This window comes from Microtus pennsylvanicus, chromosome 8 (assembly GCF_037038515.1).
Source record: "Microtus pennsylvanicus isolate mMicPen1 chromosome 8, mMicPen1.hap1, whole genome shotgun sequence".
Taxonomy (NCBI): domain Eukaryota; kingdom Metazoa; phylum Chordata; class Mammalia; order Rodentia; family Cricetidae; genus Microtus; species Microtus pennsylvanicus.
In genome coordinates, this window is record NC_134586.1 from 84585091 (window position 1) to 84603622 (window position 18532).

Below are 18532 nucleotides of genomic sequence, written 5' to 3' on the forward strand. Positions count from 1 at the left end.
TAATCAGAGCCATCTCTCCAGCCCCCAGCTGAGCAATTTTCTATTGTGAAAACACTACACTTCATATAAAAGTCTGAAATATTCAAACAATAAGCTCATAATGAATCTTTTGCTGTGGAAGAAAGAGAATCAAGGATTATTGACTATATGAAGAGCAGTGCATTATCTGAAAGATATAATTTTATTTCAGAATTCTAGGTCAATGAAATGTTAAGTTCTTTCAAGACATTTTTATGCCTTCTAAGCCCACTGATTAAGAGTGATTAGAAACATACCTTTGATAACAAACAGGACATTCATCATAAAAGCCTATTTCCCTTTTATTCCTCCTTCAAAAAAGTAAGTAAATAAAAGTGGAAGAGAAAAAGAGGAGAAGGGAAGAATTTAAGTCTTGTCATGCAAGACTGAGAGTTGATTGTCTCACCATCTCAAATCCAAGCTCTCCCTGACCCTGAGAAACAGGACACTCAGTGCTCACCACAAGCCTCTGGAGCTTGTGGCACTCACAAACCTTGGGGATGTGTTATGTCTATAGTCCTTTATTATCACCCAAACAGTAAGTGCTGGTGGTTTCCTGTGTCCGGTTAATACCAGGTTTTCCTGGGAAAGCTGCCTTGTCCAGCAGCCTCTAGTGTTGTTCTTCATCCTACTAAGCCCTCAGCCACACAACCAAGTTCTTGTCCATGTACCCAAAAGAGAAGGAAGGTCACATAAATTCTCCTATCACCAGAAGCTGAGGAAGGGGGCAGAGCAGAGAAAACAGGCCAGCTGCAGTCCTGACAATGATGAGACTGGGGGACTTAGGTTAATGGCCTGGATCTGCATGTGGAATGTCACCTGAGACCCAGGTGAGACAGGCAGTCTGTATGAGCTCTATGCCAGCCTTCCCTTTCCCTTTATAACTTGTATGACACTGGCACTCAGACGTTCAATGTTTCTCTTCCATGTGCAATTCTCTACCTTACTCACTTGTGAATTCTGTTGCCCAGAACATGCTACCATTCCATAAACATTTGCCAAGTGAACAGGGAAAGGGGTGGGGGAGAAATGGATCTCTTTACCCTTACTGTGGGTGATCTGTTTGTAGGTGTTTTCCATTTGCCACTCACAACAACCTTAAGATGCTCAGTCCAGGGTTAGACAAAGGGAAGCCAAGGCTCAGAGAGGCTGGCTCACAGGTCTTAACAAAGCTAAGCTGCTGTTTAACCTCAGGTCTCCGCCTCCAGAAGCCATCTTTATCTCCCTGCTGTATTGGATCCTTTATAAACCACCCATTAGTCCATTAAGCAAAGATTCATTGTTTTGTATGTGAGGCAGCATGTGGAGGTTCACTGTGCTCTGTATCATAGCATGAAGGATTTCTGAATTGAATATTGTGCAATTAAATATATTTTTGATTTCATTTAAGATATTGGATGTGTAAATAACAAAAGTTTAAACCAAAAATATTTTGGTGTTTGAGAGTGCCCTTGACATGGTTAACCTGAGTGACCAAAGGGATAAGAGAAACAGATAAGGAAATAGGCAGTATTTGCTGTGTCTATGATAAGCATTCCTAGAGAGTATTGCTTCCTCGGCAAGGTGCCTCCACCAAGATATCTGCAGGAAGGAAGAGGCGTTTGTCTTCTTGCACATGGCTACAGAGCCTGAGTAGCCACTGAGTAGCAACCACCATCACTGCCCACTCCTGTGCAGTAGCCAATTGGACAACCTTAGGCCAGGAGAGCACACGAGCTTCATAGACCACTTGTGCCAGAAATTAGGACTCAGGCTGCTCGGACTAGAGGACAGGTAAAACAGCAACCTCAGGGATGGGGCACAGCGCAGCAAGTCGGAGCCAAGCTGTGCATGGGTCCCCCTGAGACAGAGCATGCTTGCTCTGCAAATCTGTCCATCAGGTTGCAAGCTGGGACAGGTGTCGGGAAGAGGGGTTTGTCCACTGTTGTTCCAAGAATCAACTTCAGTTAACCTAGGTTTCACTAAGCAGATGTCCCACATCACACTGAATGGTGCCCACCCTGGTGGCCTGTCCTTGCCCTATTTCAAAGTGTCCACTTGTTATCCCTGAATCACATAAAAATGGCAAGACCTCATTAAACAAAGTGTCACATGCTTGTTTCCACCTTCCTGAAACGCTGTTCCCAATGACAGCCCATTCCCTCACTTCCTTCACACCTCTATGTACGTGTTATTATGGGAAAGGGGCCATCCCTGTCCACACAGATAAAGTAAGACACCTCATCCACTGTCGCTAACACCCATCTTTCCTTGTTTTATCACCGTAGACCTAATGCTGTTTTAATTTTTAAAACGTTTATGACTTGTTTGTTTCTATTTTATGTGCCAGGGTGTTTGGGCCCACACATATGTCTGTGCAGATGTGAAGCATCTGTAGAAGCCAGAGTCAGACCCCCTTGATCTGGAGTTACAGACAGTGGGAGCCACCACGTAGATGCTGACAATGGAACCTGGGTCCTCGGCAAGCGCAGCAGTGCCCTTAACCACTGAGTCGGGCAGCACCATGGTGTACTTCATTCTGCTGTGCTTAGCTCAGCATATGGAGGCTGCCAGCCGTGCCCTGCCTCTGGCCCTTTAGGCTTCTGCCATCACACTTCCCAGCCTCAGGGCTGTCCACCTCGGAACCCCTTCTCTCACTGTGGCCATGGTGTTCCGTGCTTTATTTGACTTCATACTTATCCACTCCTTCCTCCTCTGTGACCGGTCCTCTACAGCCTTTCCACCCACACCTCTTGCCCGAGTCACCTGCTGCTACTGATTAATGGCAAACACATTGGTAACACTGTGTGCTGAATTTTTTTCATAATGTGGAAGTGTGTCCCATCTTTTGATGTAGCATGCTTTACCTAATATTCAGTCATACATGCTGTGTCTCCTAGTCCCGCACTAGCAGTTTGAGAGCCTGGCATTTTACTCATTGGTCTTTACATGGTGTCTTATAACAACAAAAAGAATACTAGCTTCTGTCTGGCTGTCCCTTTTTCTGTTGTAGGCTCTGATTATCATCTCTTAAATCTCCACAGAGCTTTACAAGATTCTTGAGAAATACTTCTCTACTATGTACACGTCCCTTTTCTCTGTCTTACACATGTTCACCTATGACTTTTGACTGATTGTCCCTAAAACACCTGGTTCACTGAGGCTAATCTCAAGGAACAAGTGATTTCTGTAATACGACCATGTCCCAAGAGAAAGACAACATCTTAGAATGTTCTAGAGTATAAGGTTGCCATGACGTTCTCACGTGATGCACGACCTTATTGGAGTTTGGTTTTGTTCCCAATGTGAAGAAAATGCCAGTCTTCAGGATTCACTCAGTAGAAACAGAATAATAAAAAAATTAAAAATCATTGCATATTCCCCTGGTGATCTCAAAGTGGGTCGGACAGCTATTAAAAGGAGCCGAAGGCCTTAAACAGCACTTTAGTTTAAGTATAACAACATCTCCTACATTAGTGAATGTGCTTACGGTTTCCAAATGTTCTTGTCTTTTTATTTTAATAGTGGGGTAACTAAAAATAAGTGTTCATTTATCCCAAAGAAAATATTTTGTGCAGATCTGTGCTACTTGTAAAGTACACTTTTGAGTAAAACTGTTCAAGTGCGGTCATTTCTGATTTCATGAAAGTAGGAAGATCCAGAGCCGCTTCATTTACAGCATGCCAGGAGAACAAGGCAAAGGACAATTTGATACAAAAGAGTTAATTTAAGTGCTACTTTTAACGCACACACAGAAGCATTTAGCTTAAATATCAGCCTTTCAGGGAAGGTTTTCCTTCCCATCAGATGTCCTAGCCAAGTGTAGGTGCTGCCAATGACAGAGCCAGATGCAGCTTTAGTATTCAAGGTAGATGAACAATAAATAGCAAAACAACTGACGATTGCATATTTGTAAGGTATAAATTCCAAATCGCCTACTTGCCGGCTCTTACTTTTTACTAGGCGGGGAAGACTGTTCTCCCTGTAATCTTGGCTTGTTTTCAGGGTCTATTTCTCACTGCTAGCCCAGATGAAACACCAAACCCGTGTCGTTTGAATTTGCGCAACAATGCTTTAATACCCAGAGCGCCTCCATGAATAGTCTGTTCTCCCCATTTTCTCTCTGGAGAAAACAGCCCCATTTAATTGATCTAAGCCTGAGGGCTCAGAGGAGTGTGGTGTCCCCTGCTTCTGCCCCTGCCCTTGCAGGAATGTTTACCTAAGCGGCAAAAACACTGCTTGCCAGACACACCATGTTGCTGCCGCAGCCTTAGCAACCGTAGCCAGCTTTTTGTTGTTGTTTACCATCTGGTGGGCCATGCTCCTTTAAGAAACATAAACTCCTTCTCCTCCTCACGGGCCTCAGTCTGTAATCACTCAAGACCTGTCAGCTGCCTGAAGTCGTCCAGAGAAGCAGCCCAAGGAAATCCTAAGAAGAAAAGTTAAAGGCTGGCAGATGGACAGAGGCTTTTTGCATGAGAGTAGCCAGATAGTGCCCAGGGGGCATCAAGCCCTGGTTTTTATTTCTGCAATGGAAGTGTTAGCAGCTGGGACTTGGGAGGTTGCATTCAGAAGGCGTGGAATCGCTGCAAATGGTTTTGCATTTTGGTGAACAGTAGCTCTTAGGGGACACTGTGCTGTGCTTGCAGAGCCCCACAATGAAGATTCAGGAGCATCCCAGTCTATCTGACACCAAACAACAGAGGAATCAAGATGCCGAAGATCAGCAGGAGAGCTTTGTCCCTGAAATGCCCCGGTTGGACCTGACAGCATTATGCGATGAGAAGAACTGGGAAGGTAGGTGATCCTCTGCCTTTGGGGTGGTCTTGCATTGAAAAAACACGATGCATAAGTATATTCAAGGTGTGTGGCTGCATGCCTGTGTGGATGAGAGTAAGAGCTACGCATGCAGAAGAATCTGGGTTTCTATTAAAAAATTAAAAAAGACCGAACATCCTTTACCAGGCAGCATAGGAACATGCTGTGTTCAGTGTTGCTAAGAGTAATTGCAATACAAGCAAGGAATATAGGATTGCTTTGTCTTAGTGTCACCTGGCAGTATGTTTTTAACCCACCAAGAGTGCTGCCCCTGCCTGTAGTATGCTATGGGAAGCCGGCCATAGCACGACCTCATCCACTGCCCCTCATCTTCAGCTGCCCCCTACCAGTCACCCCACATCACTCCCTTCCTGTGGTACACCTTCCAAGTTTTCAAGGAAGAGGTTTTCATCTGCTTTACTTCTTTCAAAGTATGCATTTAAAAAATCCAGGTTGACACACTAACGAGAACACTGAACGAAAGCACATCTTTGCTGAAAAGACACGGTTTTAGAATTTTTTTTTATTTTTTTTGTCCAGAGATGGCTAGTGAAAGCATCAGAAATTTACTTTGAGGAAGAAGTTAGCTTTATCAAAACTATGTCAAAGGGGGCCCTCCAGCAGTTCTATCAAACCGCCTTCTTTATCCCTCTGCCTACACTCAAAGCCAGGTCAGCACCCTATATAGTGTGTTTCTAAAGGCCCCAGCCAGGGAGAAATGGGCTCCTGGCTTCAGAACAGCCGCATAACTTAACATAAGGCCTTAATGGAGAGTCAGAGCTATGAGAATCAGCCCTGCTGGTGCGTGCATTCCCTGTCCCCTATCCAGACCCACTCCTCTTTTATCTAATGGCCAAAGTCCCTCGGAAAAGCCCACATGGTGAAAGGTTGACCTAGTTACTGTCCTGGCATGCAGGGCTTTGTGAGAAAGACTGTTTTATTTCCACTTTGCCTCCTGTAATCTGAGAAACCCGTTCTGGTTATTTTCATATAATTAGGCAGCAGATCCAAAATTTTGTCACATCACCCCAGCTCAAGATATTCGGAGAACAAAAGAGGCCATGGTTGGCTTGCTTCATGTTAAACTTAACTGATCTGTTTCTGGCTATCAACTAGTTTGTCATTCATTTTTGCCCACTTTGAAATAATCGTATGTCTTTTTAATCTATAAATTCACAACAACCTGCCTTCCCTACCCCCAAAGAGTCTCAGGATGGTCACTGATGTCTAAATAAGAACAAAAGGAAAATAAAATAATGTATTTGCATTTACATGATATAGTCGATCTTCTAGCTTTTAAATAAAAAGGAGAAATCGGAGCTAGAATTCAGATGAGCTGCAGTCACGTTCTGCTCCTCCCCTGAAATGGACCGCACTTTCTTTTATGATTTCTCTTGGTTAATCACAAATTTAAAATTTTCTCTCAAAACACATAACCTAAAAAAAAAAAAAGAAAGAAAAAAAAGAAAAAAATTAAAAAAAAAAAACACATAACCTAAAATAAAGCTGAACATGTTCTCCAGAGTGGTTGAAAGCCACTTTGGAGTTTCTTAGAAATTATCCTGTTACTTTTAAAGCATTTTTCTGCAGAGAATAAAAGTGAGGAGAGACCAGCATCTTCTTTAGAAGGCTGGGCAGGATGTTTGCTAAAGGTCACTTGTGAAAATACACTTTACAGGCTGCCTCAGGCCCGAGACCTGTGTGGGCAAACTGCCGCCGCCGTTCTGTTCTCCCGTACACATGTGATTGTTGTTGAACTTCTGCACCTTTAAAATCTACAGGGATTCATTCTCAAGGTCATTTTGACTGTTTGGTTATTGCTCTCAGCAACTGTTTTGCAATTACATATTCTGATTTCCAAATTGCTTTGTGACGGGAACATAGCCAGAAGTACAGTCAAAATAAAGAAGCCAATTTGTGAAGCTAGAGTAATTGACAACAATAAATTTGATGGCTAGAAAATCATCTTATTTAAAGCTTCAGTGGAAACAAAAAGGTGTTTTTCTAGTAGCAAATAACTTCACACTCGTTTAAGCTGTGCACACAGAAGAAAAGCAACAAAATATAAAGATGGAAGCAATAATCACCAACGTGTACAGACCAATATCCACACTCGGCCTTCAACACCCCCACACCCACTCTGTGGAGGGACACTCTGGCTTTGCGTGCCTGCTCCCTGGCCTGTGTCATTGGTCACAGTCTGAGGTGGAGCCAGGAAGAGTCAGCTGATTTCGGTGGCATGCATGGCTGTGGCCGGAGCCCTGCAGCCTGTGCCTGGGAAATAATGTTCTCTGAGTTCTTAAGCTTAGGATCAAGGGAACAATGAAAGAGATTGAAACAGTAAGTAGATCCCATAGTCTATGGAGTGGAATCCTTGCAAAGTGAACAGAAGTCCCAACTCAGCTTGCTTGTTGGCATATCATCAACCATGCCTTCACATTTTAAGACTAAAATCAGTCAAAGAGTTATTCTTTTTGGTGTAGGGTTTCAACCCTCCAAAGTTAAATGGCTACACAAATTAAAGGCACTGCTCTGATACTGAAAGGTAATTAAAATTGTGTAATTAAAAATGTTATTAAGTCCCATGCATGCTGATTTGTAAACACACAGCTATCCTTTTTTGCCCTGAAATTAGACTTAAAGAGCACTTAAACATGAGAATGGTATCTCACACTTGTAAACCCAATGTGGGAAGACAGAGGCAGCAGAATCACAACTTTGGGGCCAGCCTGAGCTAGAAAGTGAGATCCTATAGCCCAGGCTGGCCTTGAATCCAAGTTCCTCCTACCTCAGCCTTCTAAATGCTGGGATTACCGGTATGTACTACCACAAACAGTTATCAGAATATTTTTTAAAGGTCACAAGATGCTTAATTTTTCTCATTTATTACTTAAAATGGACAACAACTTTGGAGAGAAATTCTCCAAAACTCTCCAAGAGTCATGAAGAGGGACTGACGAGATGGTTCAGTGGGTAAGGGCACTTGTCACCAAGTCTAATGACCCGAGTTCAGTCCTCAGAACTTACACTATGAAAGTAGAAAACCAACTCCCAAAAGTTGTCCTCTGTCCTCCACATATGCACCTCAGTGCCCTCAAAGACAATCAAGCCATCCATCCATCCTCTCATCCATCCACAGTGTACACAAACACAATCTATCCATCCATCCATCCATCCATCTATCCATCCATGTAGAAACACATTTTAAAAGAATCATGGAGAAGCAAGTGATCATAAAAGACCTCCAACTGAACCCTCCCATCATACAATTAAGAAAAGTTGAGCATCTCCTAACTTCTAGCTCATGCCCAAGGGATACTAATCAGGCATCCCATCAAATAAGGTAGATGAAAACCAAACTTTGTGTTTAAATCCTGGCTCTGCTACTTGATCAGCTCTGTGGGCCTCTGTCTCCATTTTGCCTTGATGCCATTGTCCTTAAATAGATGTAACAACAACAGCAAATCATAATACATAATAAATAATATTTATGATTATAAAATAATCATTGTTTTGCATGGATTAAATGAGCTAGTATCTGCTGTCCTCCACATCCTATGGGCACCGTGTAAATATTGCTGCTTTTCTCTTGCACAAATATCTCTAAATATACTACTTTTGGGGAAAACTCAACAAATACTTTGTATGAAATTTTCAAAAACTTAATAATTTTTTAAAGAAGCAAAATCAATAATAACGAGGCAGGCCCTCCACATATTGCCAAGTGCTGCCTGTCACACAAAGCTCAGTTCGATTCTTTGTAATAAGCTAGATCCTGGATTGGGAAGTGCTGCCCTTGAAGAGGGAGCAGCTGGGCCCTGGCAGGGTCGTGCTGACAGCTTTCCCTGAGGCACGCGAGGAATAGAAGACAGGTAGGGCAGTACATTAGTAACTGATTAAGAAACTATGTGTAGCAGGTAGTGGTGGCACACTCCTTTAATCCCAGCACTTGGGAGGCAGAGGCAAGCAGATTTCTGTGAGTTCGAGACCAACCTTCAGAGATTTCTGTGAGTTCTGGTCTGCAGAGCAAGATCTAAGACAGCCAAAGCTACACAGAGAAACCCTGTCTGGAAAAAGCAAACAAAAGAAAGTATGCATAAATGGGCAAACCCCAGGGTCAGTCACCCCAAAGAGCATTGTTCTTATTGCTTCAAGTTGTCAGCCCTGTACTGTTCGACAATTTAAGCAGACCTATTGAGGCCCTGCTTAACTTTGCAGATAGAGGTAAAACATATGCATGAGCCTTCAAAATTAAACCTGGGCCTGATACAGCTGACTTCTAAGGTTTCTATTAATCTGATAATTGCAAGAGTTTTTGAACAATTTAGTAAGACTGCCATTGTTCTAAGATTGGATTTTGGAGCACTAAAAGGAATTTATGAAAGCAATCCCTTTCCCCCATTGTGGCCTCCATCTTTCCAAGTCTGAGATGGACGAGCACCACTTTGAACAGCTGAGAAGAAAGTTATGATGTTGTAACAACAGTGATGACTCTAAATAACATGGAAAAGAAATATGGAAAATATCATCTCCTTTAATTTTGTTCAGATGTCTTATAAATAAGTCATTCCAATAACCAGTTTCTTCTATATAGCCAAGGGTTCCAGCCAGATAAGAGGGCAGCTGTCTCGATACCCTGCACCAGCATTGCTCCGAGGTGAAGGCCTTCCTGTGATGAGTTCATTTCCCTTTATGCCCCTGTGAATTGTGGTGTCTGAATTAGGACGCCTCAGAACCTATTCCTATCTCTGAGATAGCAGGACCACAGCTTTTCTATTTGTTATTTCTGATGACCTGCTATGGTGCCAATGACCTGAATGAATTAATTTTTAATTAAAAAATGGCATGATTCTGTCTAGAGTTCATTGTGAGGGCGCTGAATGGAGTTTTATTTGAAAATGAAAATGTGCTCATTTTAGATCCTGCTGTGGGAGGAGAAGCCAGTGTAATGCCTTGCATCTTCTCTGTTGTCCCTTTGAATACTTTTCTGGCAATACCCTTATTTCAATGTTTTGGAGTTACTGACTAAATATAAAACCCTTGTCTAGCAGCCATTAGAAATGGCTGCTGATGCATCTTTGTAACTGGCTCTCTGTAAAGCACATACTTTTCTTCATACTCTTCAGGGCAGTTATCTGGCTTCCTAGTTGAGTGAACACTAGCAAATGTAAGCTAGAATATTTCAGACTAACATGGGGAACTGGCTGTATTGATGCCTTAGTATAGGAGATACATACTACATGTCACTGTGTGATTTTCTTAAATGAGGTGCTTTAAATGTGAGGCTCTATGGAAGGGAGAAATGGAGGACACTCACCTAAGTGTTCCATGTTGCAAAAGTGGGGAACTTTCCACTTCTGTTCCATCTTCAGACCAACGATGTTACATTCCTCTTTGTTAAAGTGGAAATTCACAATGACTTTACATCTCTAATCTCTCAACAATGGGTTCAGCTGCCCTACCTATGTGCTTTAGTGGGAAAGTGCAAGAAATTCCTCAGCTGTCTTATTTCCTATTCAACACTGGTAATTCTAGGAAAGGATGTATTTGGATTTTCTGTTTGCTTGTTTTTATTTGTTTGTTTTGTTTGTCATTGAAATGGCTGCGTCAGGACAGAAACATGAAATGAAGCTACATTAAACAAGAGAACGGACAGACAGCTTCAGGTTAGCTCCCAAGCACCACTCTTAATTCATTCGGTTTATGACGAACTCATGACCATAGAGAACAAAGGCTTGAAAACTCAAAGATGTTTTCATTTTAGAAAATGTATTCTGCTGGATAAAAATTCAAATTGAGGGGGTCAGGATCAAGAGTAAGATCCTTCTTTTCAAGCTGTATTTCGTTTTTCTTGAGAAATAGAAATGTCAAAGTAACTAGCATACTCTCACGCCAATATCAACACCATACTTTGTGATATCAAAGCTCCATGCCTTCCCCCCCAAAGCAGCTCTCCCTTCCTTCGGTTGTTTATCCCTTGTGGAGCGGCTGTGGTCAGCTGTAGGGCTTCTTTGGCTGACTTAACCCTCTTCCAGTCTGGACTGACTTGATTTTTATCTTAGGAAATAGAAGATGTGGTCTGGACAGTTTAACAGTCTCATCTTCTGCAACTTAACACTAAAGTTTATGTTTCCCGCAGAGATTCCTTTGCCCTGTCTCTCTCCTCTCCTGGAGGTTTTCATGCTTTTATGCTGGGAAAGCTACTCAGTCCTAAGCCTGCTAGTTAGCTGATACCCTTAGTCCAAAGAATGAGATGTTTGTCTCCTGGCTTAGCCACCCACATGCATTGCCCGATGTTTTGTGCCTCAATAAACAAGCCTTTTTTTACTTGAACATTTTTATTTTTAAAAAATATTTATCTCTGTTTCCAGATAGCTTGAGTTTCTTTAAACTTTTCAAACCTTGTTCTTTATGACTTAATATTTTAGATGGACCTGCTAATCTTTCCTCTTTTTGCTGTGATGTCTTCCTGAGTTTCAAGCAGTCATTACTGGTGTTTGTAGCTCTGACACATTCTAAAACAAAACCCTGTCTTAGAAGTTAGAAGTCAAGAGGGCAGGCCCACTCTTCTCCCTCACTGGGGACTTGTACTTAACTTCTTCAGATCCGGTAGCCTTATCTCTCAACAGCCTAGAATCAGTACTTCTCAGACTTGAAAACCATGGGGGCACTTGACTCATTGGGGCAGTTTTTAAGTATGTGCACACTTACGTGTGTGTGTGTATATATAGATGTACGTGTGTGTGTGTGTGTGTGTGTGTGTGTGTGTGTGTGTTTGTCAGTCTGCTTGTCAGTCGTGCCTAGACCTTCACTTATATACACTGTATTTGGGGTGAGTTGACGCTCTGTATCTTGATGCCTGTTACCTGCTTCCCTGGGTAAGCATGTAACAAAGGTGCGAGGTTTAAGAATGTGGCTAATCTGGTTCTGACATTCTGGGATCATAATCTTGTCTTTCTAGATACAAAGCTTAAGCACATTTATTCCACATAGCTGCATACATTTTCAAGCTTCATAGTTGAAGGAGCAACTAAGTGTTCTCTGGTTCAAACTCTAGGACTCCCAGAATCTAAGGTCATAGCAAGTACTAACTAGCCTTACGGGGATCACTAAGTGGCAAGTGCATTTGAAGTTTTTATGCAGAGTATTACAAGTGGAAAATGGCATGCCATACAAGATCTGCTTTAAAATCTTTGGAATATAGTTTTAAAGCATTTCTTAATATTTATCTGTTTTGTACAGGGCAGGGGGTGTGTTGCACCTGGCCACAGTGAGCATGTGGAACTCAGAGAACAACTTGAGAAGTTGATTCTCTCCTTCCACCATGGTTCCAGGATCAAATTCTAAAACGACAAGGGCAAAGCACAGGAAGAAGCAGGCTAATCCTGAGTACCATGCAGAGAAGCACAAAGAGAAGCATGCTAATCCTGTGTGCTATGCAGAGAGACACAGGAAGAAGCAAGCTAATCCTGTGTACCATGAAGAGAGGCACAAAGAGAAGCATGCTAATCCTGTGTGCTATGCAGAGAGACACAGGGAGAAGCATGCTAATCCTGTGTTTTGTGCAAGGAGGCACAAAGAGAAGCATGCTAATCCTATGTACTATGTGGAGAGATGCAGGGAGATGCATGCTAATCCTATGTACCATGTAGAGAGACCCAAAGAGAAGTATACTAATCCTACATACTGTGCAGAGAGGCATGAGGAGATGCATGCTAATCTTGTGTACCATGAAGAGAAACACAGGGGAAAGCATGTTAATCCTGTATACTAGGCAGAGGTACAGGAAGAAGCAGCAGATCCCATGTCCTGAGCAGAGAGGCCCTGGGAGATGGCTTGCTAAATGACCCACACAGAGACTGTAAAGTCTTGGTAAATAAGATCTCACAAGTCTGACATGGCTCCTTAGTTATCAGAAGAGTCAGAGGGCACGTACACTCTCCTTGACATTCATTCCTCTTTCGGTGGTGCTCCTGATTGGGAAGGTTTCACTCATCTGTTGGGGAAATTGGAATTATACACAATTGGATATACACCTTACAGGTTGTTCCTTGGGGCAGCCCTAGGAAATTCTGTTTTGAAAGGAAGTAAGCATGAAGATAAAGACAGAGGTGGGCATGAGGGACAGTGGTGATGTCAATTAGATATAGTGCCTACTCTGGACCTCGGGTCTGAATGAGAAACCACTCGGAGGGCAGTCACGCAAAGCATTCAGGGAAACTGGGTAACAATGCTCTCAAGAGCAATGCTCACCTCTTAACCCACATGTATTTTCCAGAGCCCATCCCTTCCTGGCAGCAAGAGAATGTGGACTCTGATGAAGCCCGCCTCTCCCCACAGGCTGGGCGCCTGATTCACCAGCTTCTGGATGAGGATAGTGACCCCATGCTGTCCCCCAGGTTCTATGCCTATGGGCAGAGCAGGCAGTACCTGGATGACACAGAAGTGCCTCCTTCTCCCCCCAATTCCCATCCTTTCATGAGGTATGTTCTATGCTGTTGATGGGCAACTTCCCCAGTCACACCACACTGGACCAGTTGGAATGACTAGCCCACTGACAGCCAGCCCTTTTGTAACAGTTAAGTTGGGAACTTGTGGAGAGACACACCTGAAGCTCTCCGTCCTAATACACAAGCTGAACTGGAATTCCTACTTATTCATACTTGAGCTGTGGCCCAACTGCAGATCTCATTGTGAATTCCAATTAGCACCTCCTTTCCAAAGCTCTGTCAAATGTAACCTGCAAGCTTATAACCCATTTCAGATTGCCCTGATAATCAAAGTGGAAATGAAAGACACACAGGCCTGTTTAATAGTTGGCGTATGTGGGGCGCCAAGTCAGAAGTGCACCCATCCACCTGGTTTCTACAAAGGGGAGAAGATGGGTCACTCCTCTGTGCCTTATACTCTCAGACCCCAAAGCCACTCCCCGTAATTACTGGTCGTTCATGGGGCTGCTAACCCAGGTCACGCTCTTTGCAGGCGGAGAAGCTCTTCCCTTGGGTCCTACGATGATGAGCAAGAGGACCTGACACCTGTGCAGCTCACACGAAGGATCCAGACCCTTAAAAAGAAGATCCGCAAGTTTGAGGACAGGTTTGAAGAGGAAAGGAAGTACAGAGTGAGTTCTCCATGGGGTCTCCTCGCACCAACACATCCTTCAGCACGTCAAGCGGTGACTCCAAACCCGTGGGTTACAACCCCCTTGGGGGTATCAGTTAGTGTGTATATCTGGTATTTATTTACATTATGAGTCCTAACAGTAGAAAAATTACAGTGATGAACTAGCAATGAAATAATTTTATGGTTGGAGTCACCACATGTGAGGAACTGTATTAAAGGGTCACAGCATTAGGAAGGTTGCGAACCACTGATGCAGAGGATAGCAGAAGCTGATAAAAGAAGGGAATTTTATTTGTTGAGATGAAATTTGATTCAAGATTATCTTCTACAGTTTCCTCCTTGCGGGCTCCTTCCACTATTGGCTCTGTCTCATTTTCCCAAGCCAGTGGCAAGAGAGCGTTTTCCATGGCGGTGGCAGTATATATAAGCCCACAAACTCCTTCACTTTCTGTTCCATTGGCCTCATAAGCTGAAACACACAAATAATAGAAAAGGGGATATGGGCGTCACAGGAATCCATGATCATAAAGATTCGTTCGTTTGCCCTTAAGGAAATCTGGGGAATATCAGAAATAAGCAGTAAAATGTTTACATTTCCCTTCCCAGCCCTCCCACAGTGATAAAGCGGCCAACCCAGAGGTTCTGAAGTGGACAAACGACTTGGCCAAATTCCGGAAACAGCTGAAAGGTAAGTGAAGTTGTGGACCTTCTGGCAAAGCCTGGTGTGCAATAAACCAGGAGACAAACCCCTTGGCCCTGCTGAGTGCCAGCTCTGGGGTGTCCCAGGCCTGAACCCTTCCCTGTTCTCCCAGATTTTTATGGGACACCATCCCAAGACTTTTCATAGTCTCCCAAAACCAGATCGGATAAGATATGAATTCCCCAACATGTCTTCATCGGCACACACTTCTTTTCGAAGGATGATTTCGCGTGAGTGCTTCGGAGCACTTGTATAATCTGAAGGGGTACTTGCTGGAGTGCTAGAAAGCGGCTCGTCATCAGAGACGAATCTCAAAAGGGTGGGGGCCCATTCCCTCAGACAGCTTGCTGTAGTTAGCAGCTAGTCCCAGAAACAACTATGTGGAATAAATAAAATGGGGTGTGTAGGTTGGTTTTAAATCAGCACATCTACATGCACTAAGGAACTGCACTGAAGCTGTCCAGTTCCAAAATCAGAGCCCAAGCCCCAGTAGCCAAAACTCAGGTGTTAAAAGCTAACACTTTCCAGGAATTAGAGTTTGGGAAACACTTCTGAAGATTCAGGAAGAGAGAGCCTACTAGTTTGGTTTATTTTCTCTTACACTATAATCCAGTACTCTCTAGAAAAAGAAATCATAGCTAAGCTGTTATTGACTTGACAGTTGAAGCAACCTGGGTGAAGCAAACCCCACTCTCATGTATCTCTGTTTCCAAATCTATCTGCCCAGAGTCGAAACTAAAGATCTCGGAAGAGGACCTCACCCCCAGGACACGGCAACGAAGCAACACGCTCCCCAAGAGCTTTGGTTCCCAGCTAGAGAAAGAAGATGAGAAGAAGCAAGAACTGGTGGATAAAGCCATTAGGCCCAGCGTTGAAGCTACCCTGGAATGTATTCAGAGGAAGCTCCAGGAGAAGCGAGCAGAGTCGAGCCGTCCTGAGGACATTAAGGTGTGATACTCTTAGAGAGCCTGGGGGAATGGCCCATTCTCACCCAGTGCAGCCAATGCAGTGAGAACACAGGTCATGCAGACTGGTGCTGAAACCTTTGTACACTTACCTCCTGGTCAGCTCGCTTTCCAACCAGGAGATCCTCTCCTCTGCTGTCTCCTGGCGTTACAGTTTCAAGTTCAGTGAAAGGAGGGAAGAGGACAAGGGACAGGGCAGGTCACACAAATCCCTATGAGCACAAAGATACGTTTTAAAACTTCCCGCACATGTACAGAAGCATGTGGAAGCTGTTGTGTTTCACCTGTGAGTGCTTTGGTTTCTGACTACTGATTGAGAGCAGATCACTCTGTTGACTCTATGGCAGAATGAATTTATTGAGGTTAATAGGTGGCTTGACTCTGAGTAGAGGGATTATACGCAAACCTTTCGGAGTGTATAGTCTGGAACAGAGGTTATTGCTGAATGCATTCAGCTCAGTCCATGTCTTCAGTGGGTCTCTCCTACCACGTAGGTGTTGATGACATCCAGGTAGCTGTTGACAATGGTGTTGTGTGCTGTGTGTTCCAGTGGTAGGTCAAGAGGCTGTCATTCCCGTGTGAGCTTTGGACAGAGCATTTTAACCCTTCCGTTAGATGAGCTTCACAAAATAAAGAAACGGGAATGTGCCCAAAGGTTTTCCTCACGTTTCATTTCTTCCCTCTGTGTTTACACAGGATATGACCAAGGACCAGATTGCTAATGAGAAAGTGGCTCTGCAGAAAGCCCTTCTGTACTATGAGAGCATCCACGGGAGGCCGGTATGTGATGGACCAAACCTCCTCACGAGGGTCGGTTGTCTGGTTTTGGAAAGTCTCTATAATCTAGTGCCATCCAGGAAATAGTGCCCCTAATAGATGCCTTTTCTTTTTCTTTTTCTAAGTGTTCCGAAGGCTTGGCCAATAGAGTTCTTTCTGTTAAGTATTAGATCTTAAACTTAATTGAATTCCAACAAGTTAGTCTACAACTAAACTTAAATTGCTAATATTCAATTGAAAAGCAAGGGAGGTAAAGGATGGAGGGGAGAGTACAGAGTGCATGAAATTCTGAAGTAAGGGGAAGTCAGCCCCTGGAAGCTGAAGGAGACTCGAGGCTTCCACAGCCATATTATAAAGGGGTTAAACCTGAACGATGTGTCAGTTTCCCCGCACTGCAGGGCACAGCCCCCATGTAAAAAGGATTTCTGTCAGTATGTAGAACCCAAAGTGGAAAGTTCAACTGTAGCTTCACCTTTTTATCAGATCAGGAAGCATCTGAGGTTGTTGGGTATTTAGCAAGTGTGAGTTAGGTGTTTCTTGCTAACTCTAGGGAAGCTTTTAGTAAGGCAGGCTTCTGCTCTCCTCCTTGGGGAACTTAGGCTTCTTGTCTACTACTCTTCATGGTCTTCAGAGAGTTGACAAGAAAAAACATGTAACAACAGCAATTCCTTCGGGCAGGTCTAAGGAAGCATGAAGTTTAGATTCATGGATTTTTATGAAGCCCACAAATACAGGACTCTTCCTCCACTCTGTCGTAACTACTAATTTAATGAATTAATGAAATTAATCATTTCTTCTAAATGATCTTCTCTTTTCAATACAGAAGCTTCCAGAATAATATATTAAACTCTATTTTAAACAAGGCATACTATTAAACCATGTTCTTCAGAGGCTGGGCAAACCCTCTACCACAGAACTATCCCTCCAATCACAGGCTTTGGGGGAGGGGTGAGGACTCTGGGCTTACCTAATAGTTAACTAATCCCCAGTGACTGGGACAAAACTTGTCACACAATGTGGGAATATCCACAGAAGGCCGTCAGGCAAGCTCCATGGCATTTTAGTTCTCAGAATATCAGGGGTTTGTTTTTGTTGTTTTGTTTTGTGTTTTGTGCTGATTCATTTCAGGACTGTTCCTGAAGTGGAAAGATACTAGAACTCTGGGATAACGTTCATGTTTCAGCCAAGTTTGGTTTCAGATATTTTTTAAGGCACTTAACCAAATAGCGAGTGTTCCAGAGTTCATAGATTGTGAAATTGTGTCCTTCTGTCCTGGAGTATTCAGGACCAGAGAAGCAGAACTGAACTGCTGTGAGCAGGAAGAGAGCCTCTTTGCCATGGAAGCTCAGGACCGCAAGTGTGGCGCTTGTGGCCACCAGGGGGCTTCTGTGACACTGTTTTTCCCTTGGCGTAGTTCTTTCCCTTGCAAGGATGATTCTAGCTGGAATATTGACAGAGTCCTTCGAGGGCTTCCTGGCCCGTGCCCCCCACCTGAGAGAGCACACAGCTGCATTCTAAGTGGATCAAACCTCATTGCTGGGGCACGGGTTTGTGTGGCGGAGGGATTTTTGCGGTTGCTGTTGTTGTTTATGCTGTGGACACGGCTTTCAGTTGGGAAGATTTTTATTCGTTTTGTACCTCATTCCACAGTGCAGATATTGAGCCTCAGAATTGTAGCTTGGCAGAAACCTGGGGTTGCTTAAGTAAGCCTTTGAACTCTTGGTTGATAGATACCTGTTACAGGTTGTCACGGCAGGAAAAAGAAATTATAGGCACACAGAGACATTTATACATATACTGACCTGTAAGCTCGAAACAGATATCGTGAAATCGCAGCTTTGGGGTTGCATAGTAAATGCAATGGTTCTCATTGCCACTACAACCACGTGTTCTCCTCTCTCCTGCTTGTTTGACATTAGATGATCACAGTGGGGGAAGAGTGTACTCTGTTTACCTGCCTGTTATTAAGAATACAAAGTATTAGTTCTTTGTCTTGCCTTTCAGATAGATCAAGATTCAATCATCTCCCAAGGTAGAGAACAAATTGTAGAATAAATATTAATGTCATTTATCTCTGATCTCGGGTCTGTCTGCCTCTCTCGGGGTCACAATGCTCTAACTTCCTCAGAAAGAAAGCAAATTTCCCTTGATA

General features: G+C 43.5%; 1 protein-coding gene across 2 annotated transcripts in view; it reads left to right on the plus strand.

The window, feature by feature from the left end:
• Nucleotides 1-18532, plus strand: part of Fam13a (family with sequence similarity 13 member A) — an 85390-nt gene that overhangs the window by 51362 nt on the left and 15496 nt on the right. For both annotated transcript variants that reach the window (XM_075983948.1, XM_075983949.1), the window contains exons 8-13: nt 4647-4794; nt 13094-13298; nt 13798-13936; nt 14545-14626; nt 15366-15586; nt 16300-16383. In XM_075983948.1, coding sequence (XP_075840063.1) covers nt 4647-4794; nt 13094-13298; nt 13798-13936; nt 14545-14626; nt 15366-15586; nt 16300-16383 — 879 coding nt within the window. The remainder of the gene's footprint in view (nt 1-4646; nt 4795-13093; nt 13299-13797; nt 13937-14544; nt 14627-15365; nt 15587-16299; nt 16384-18532) is intronic.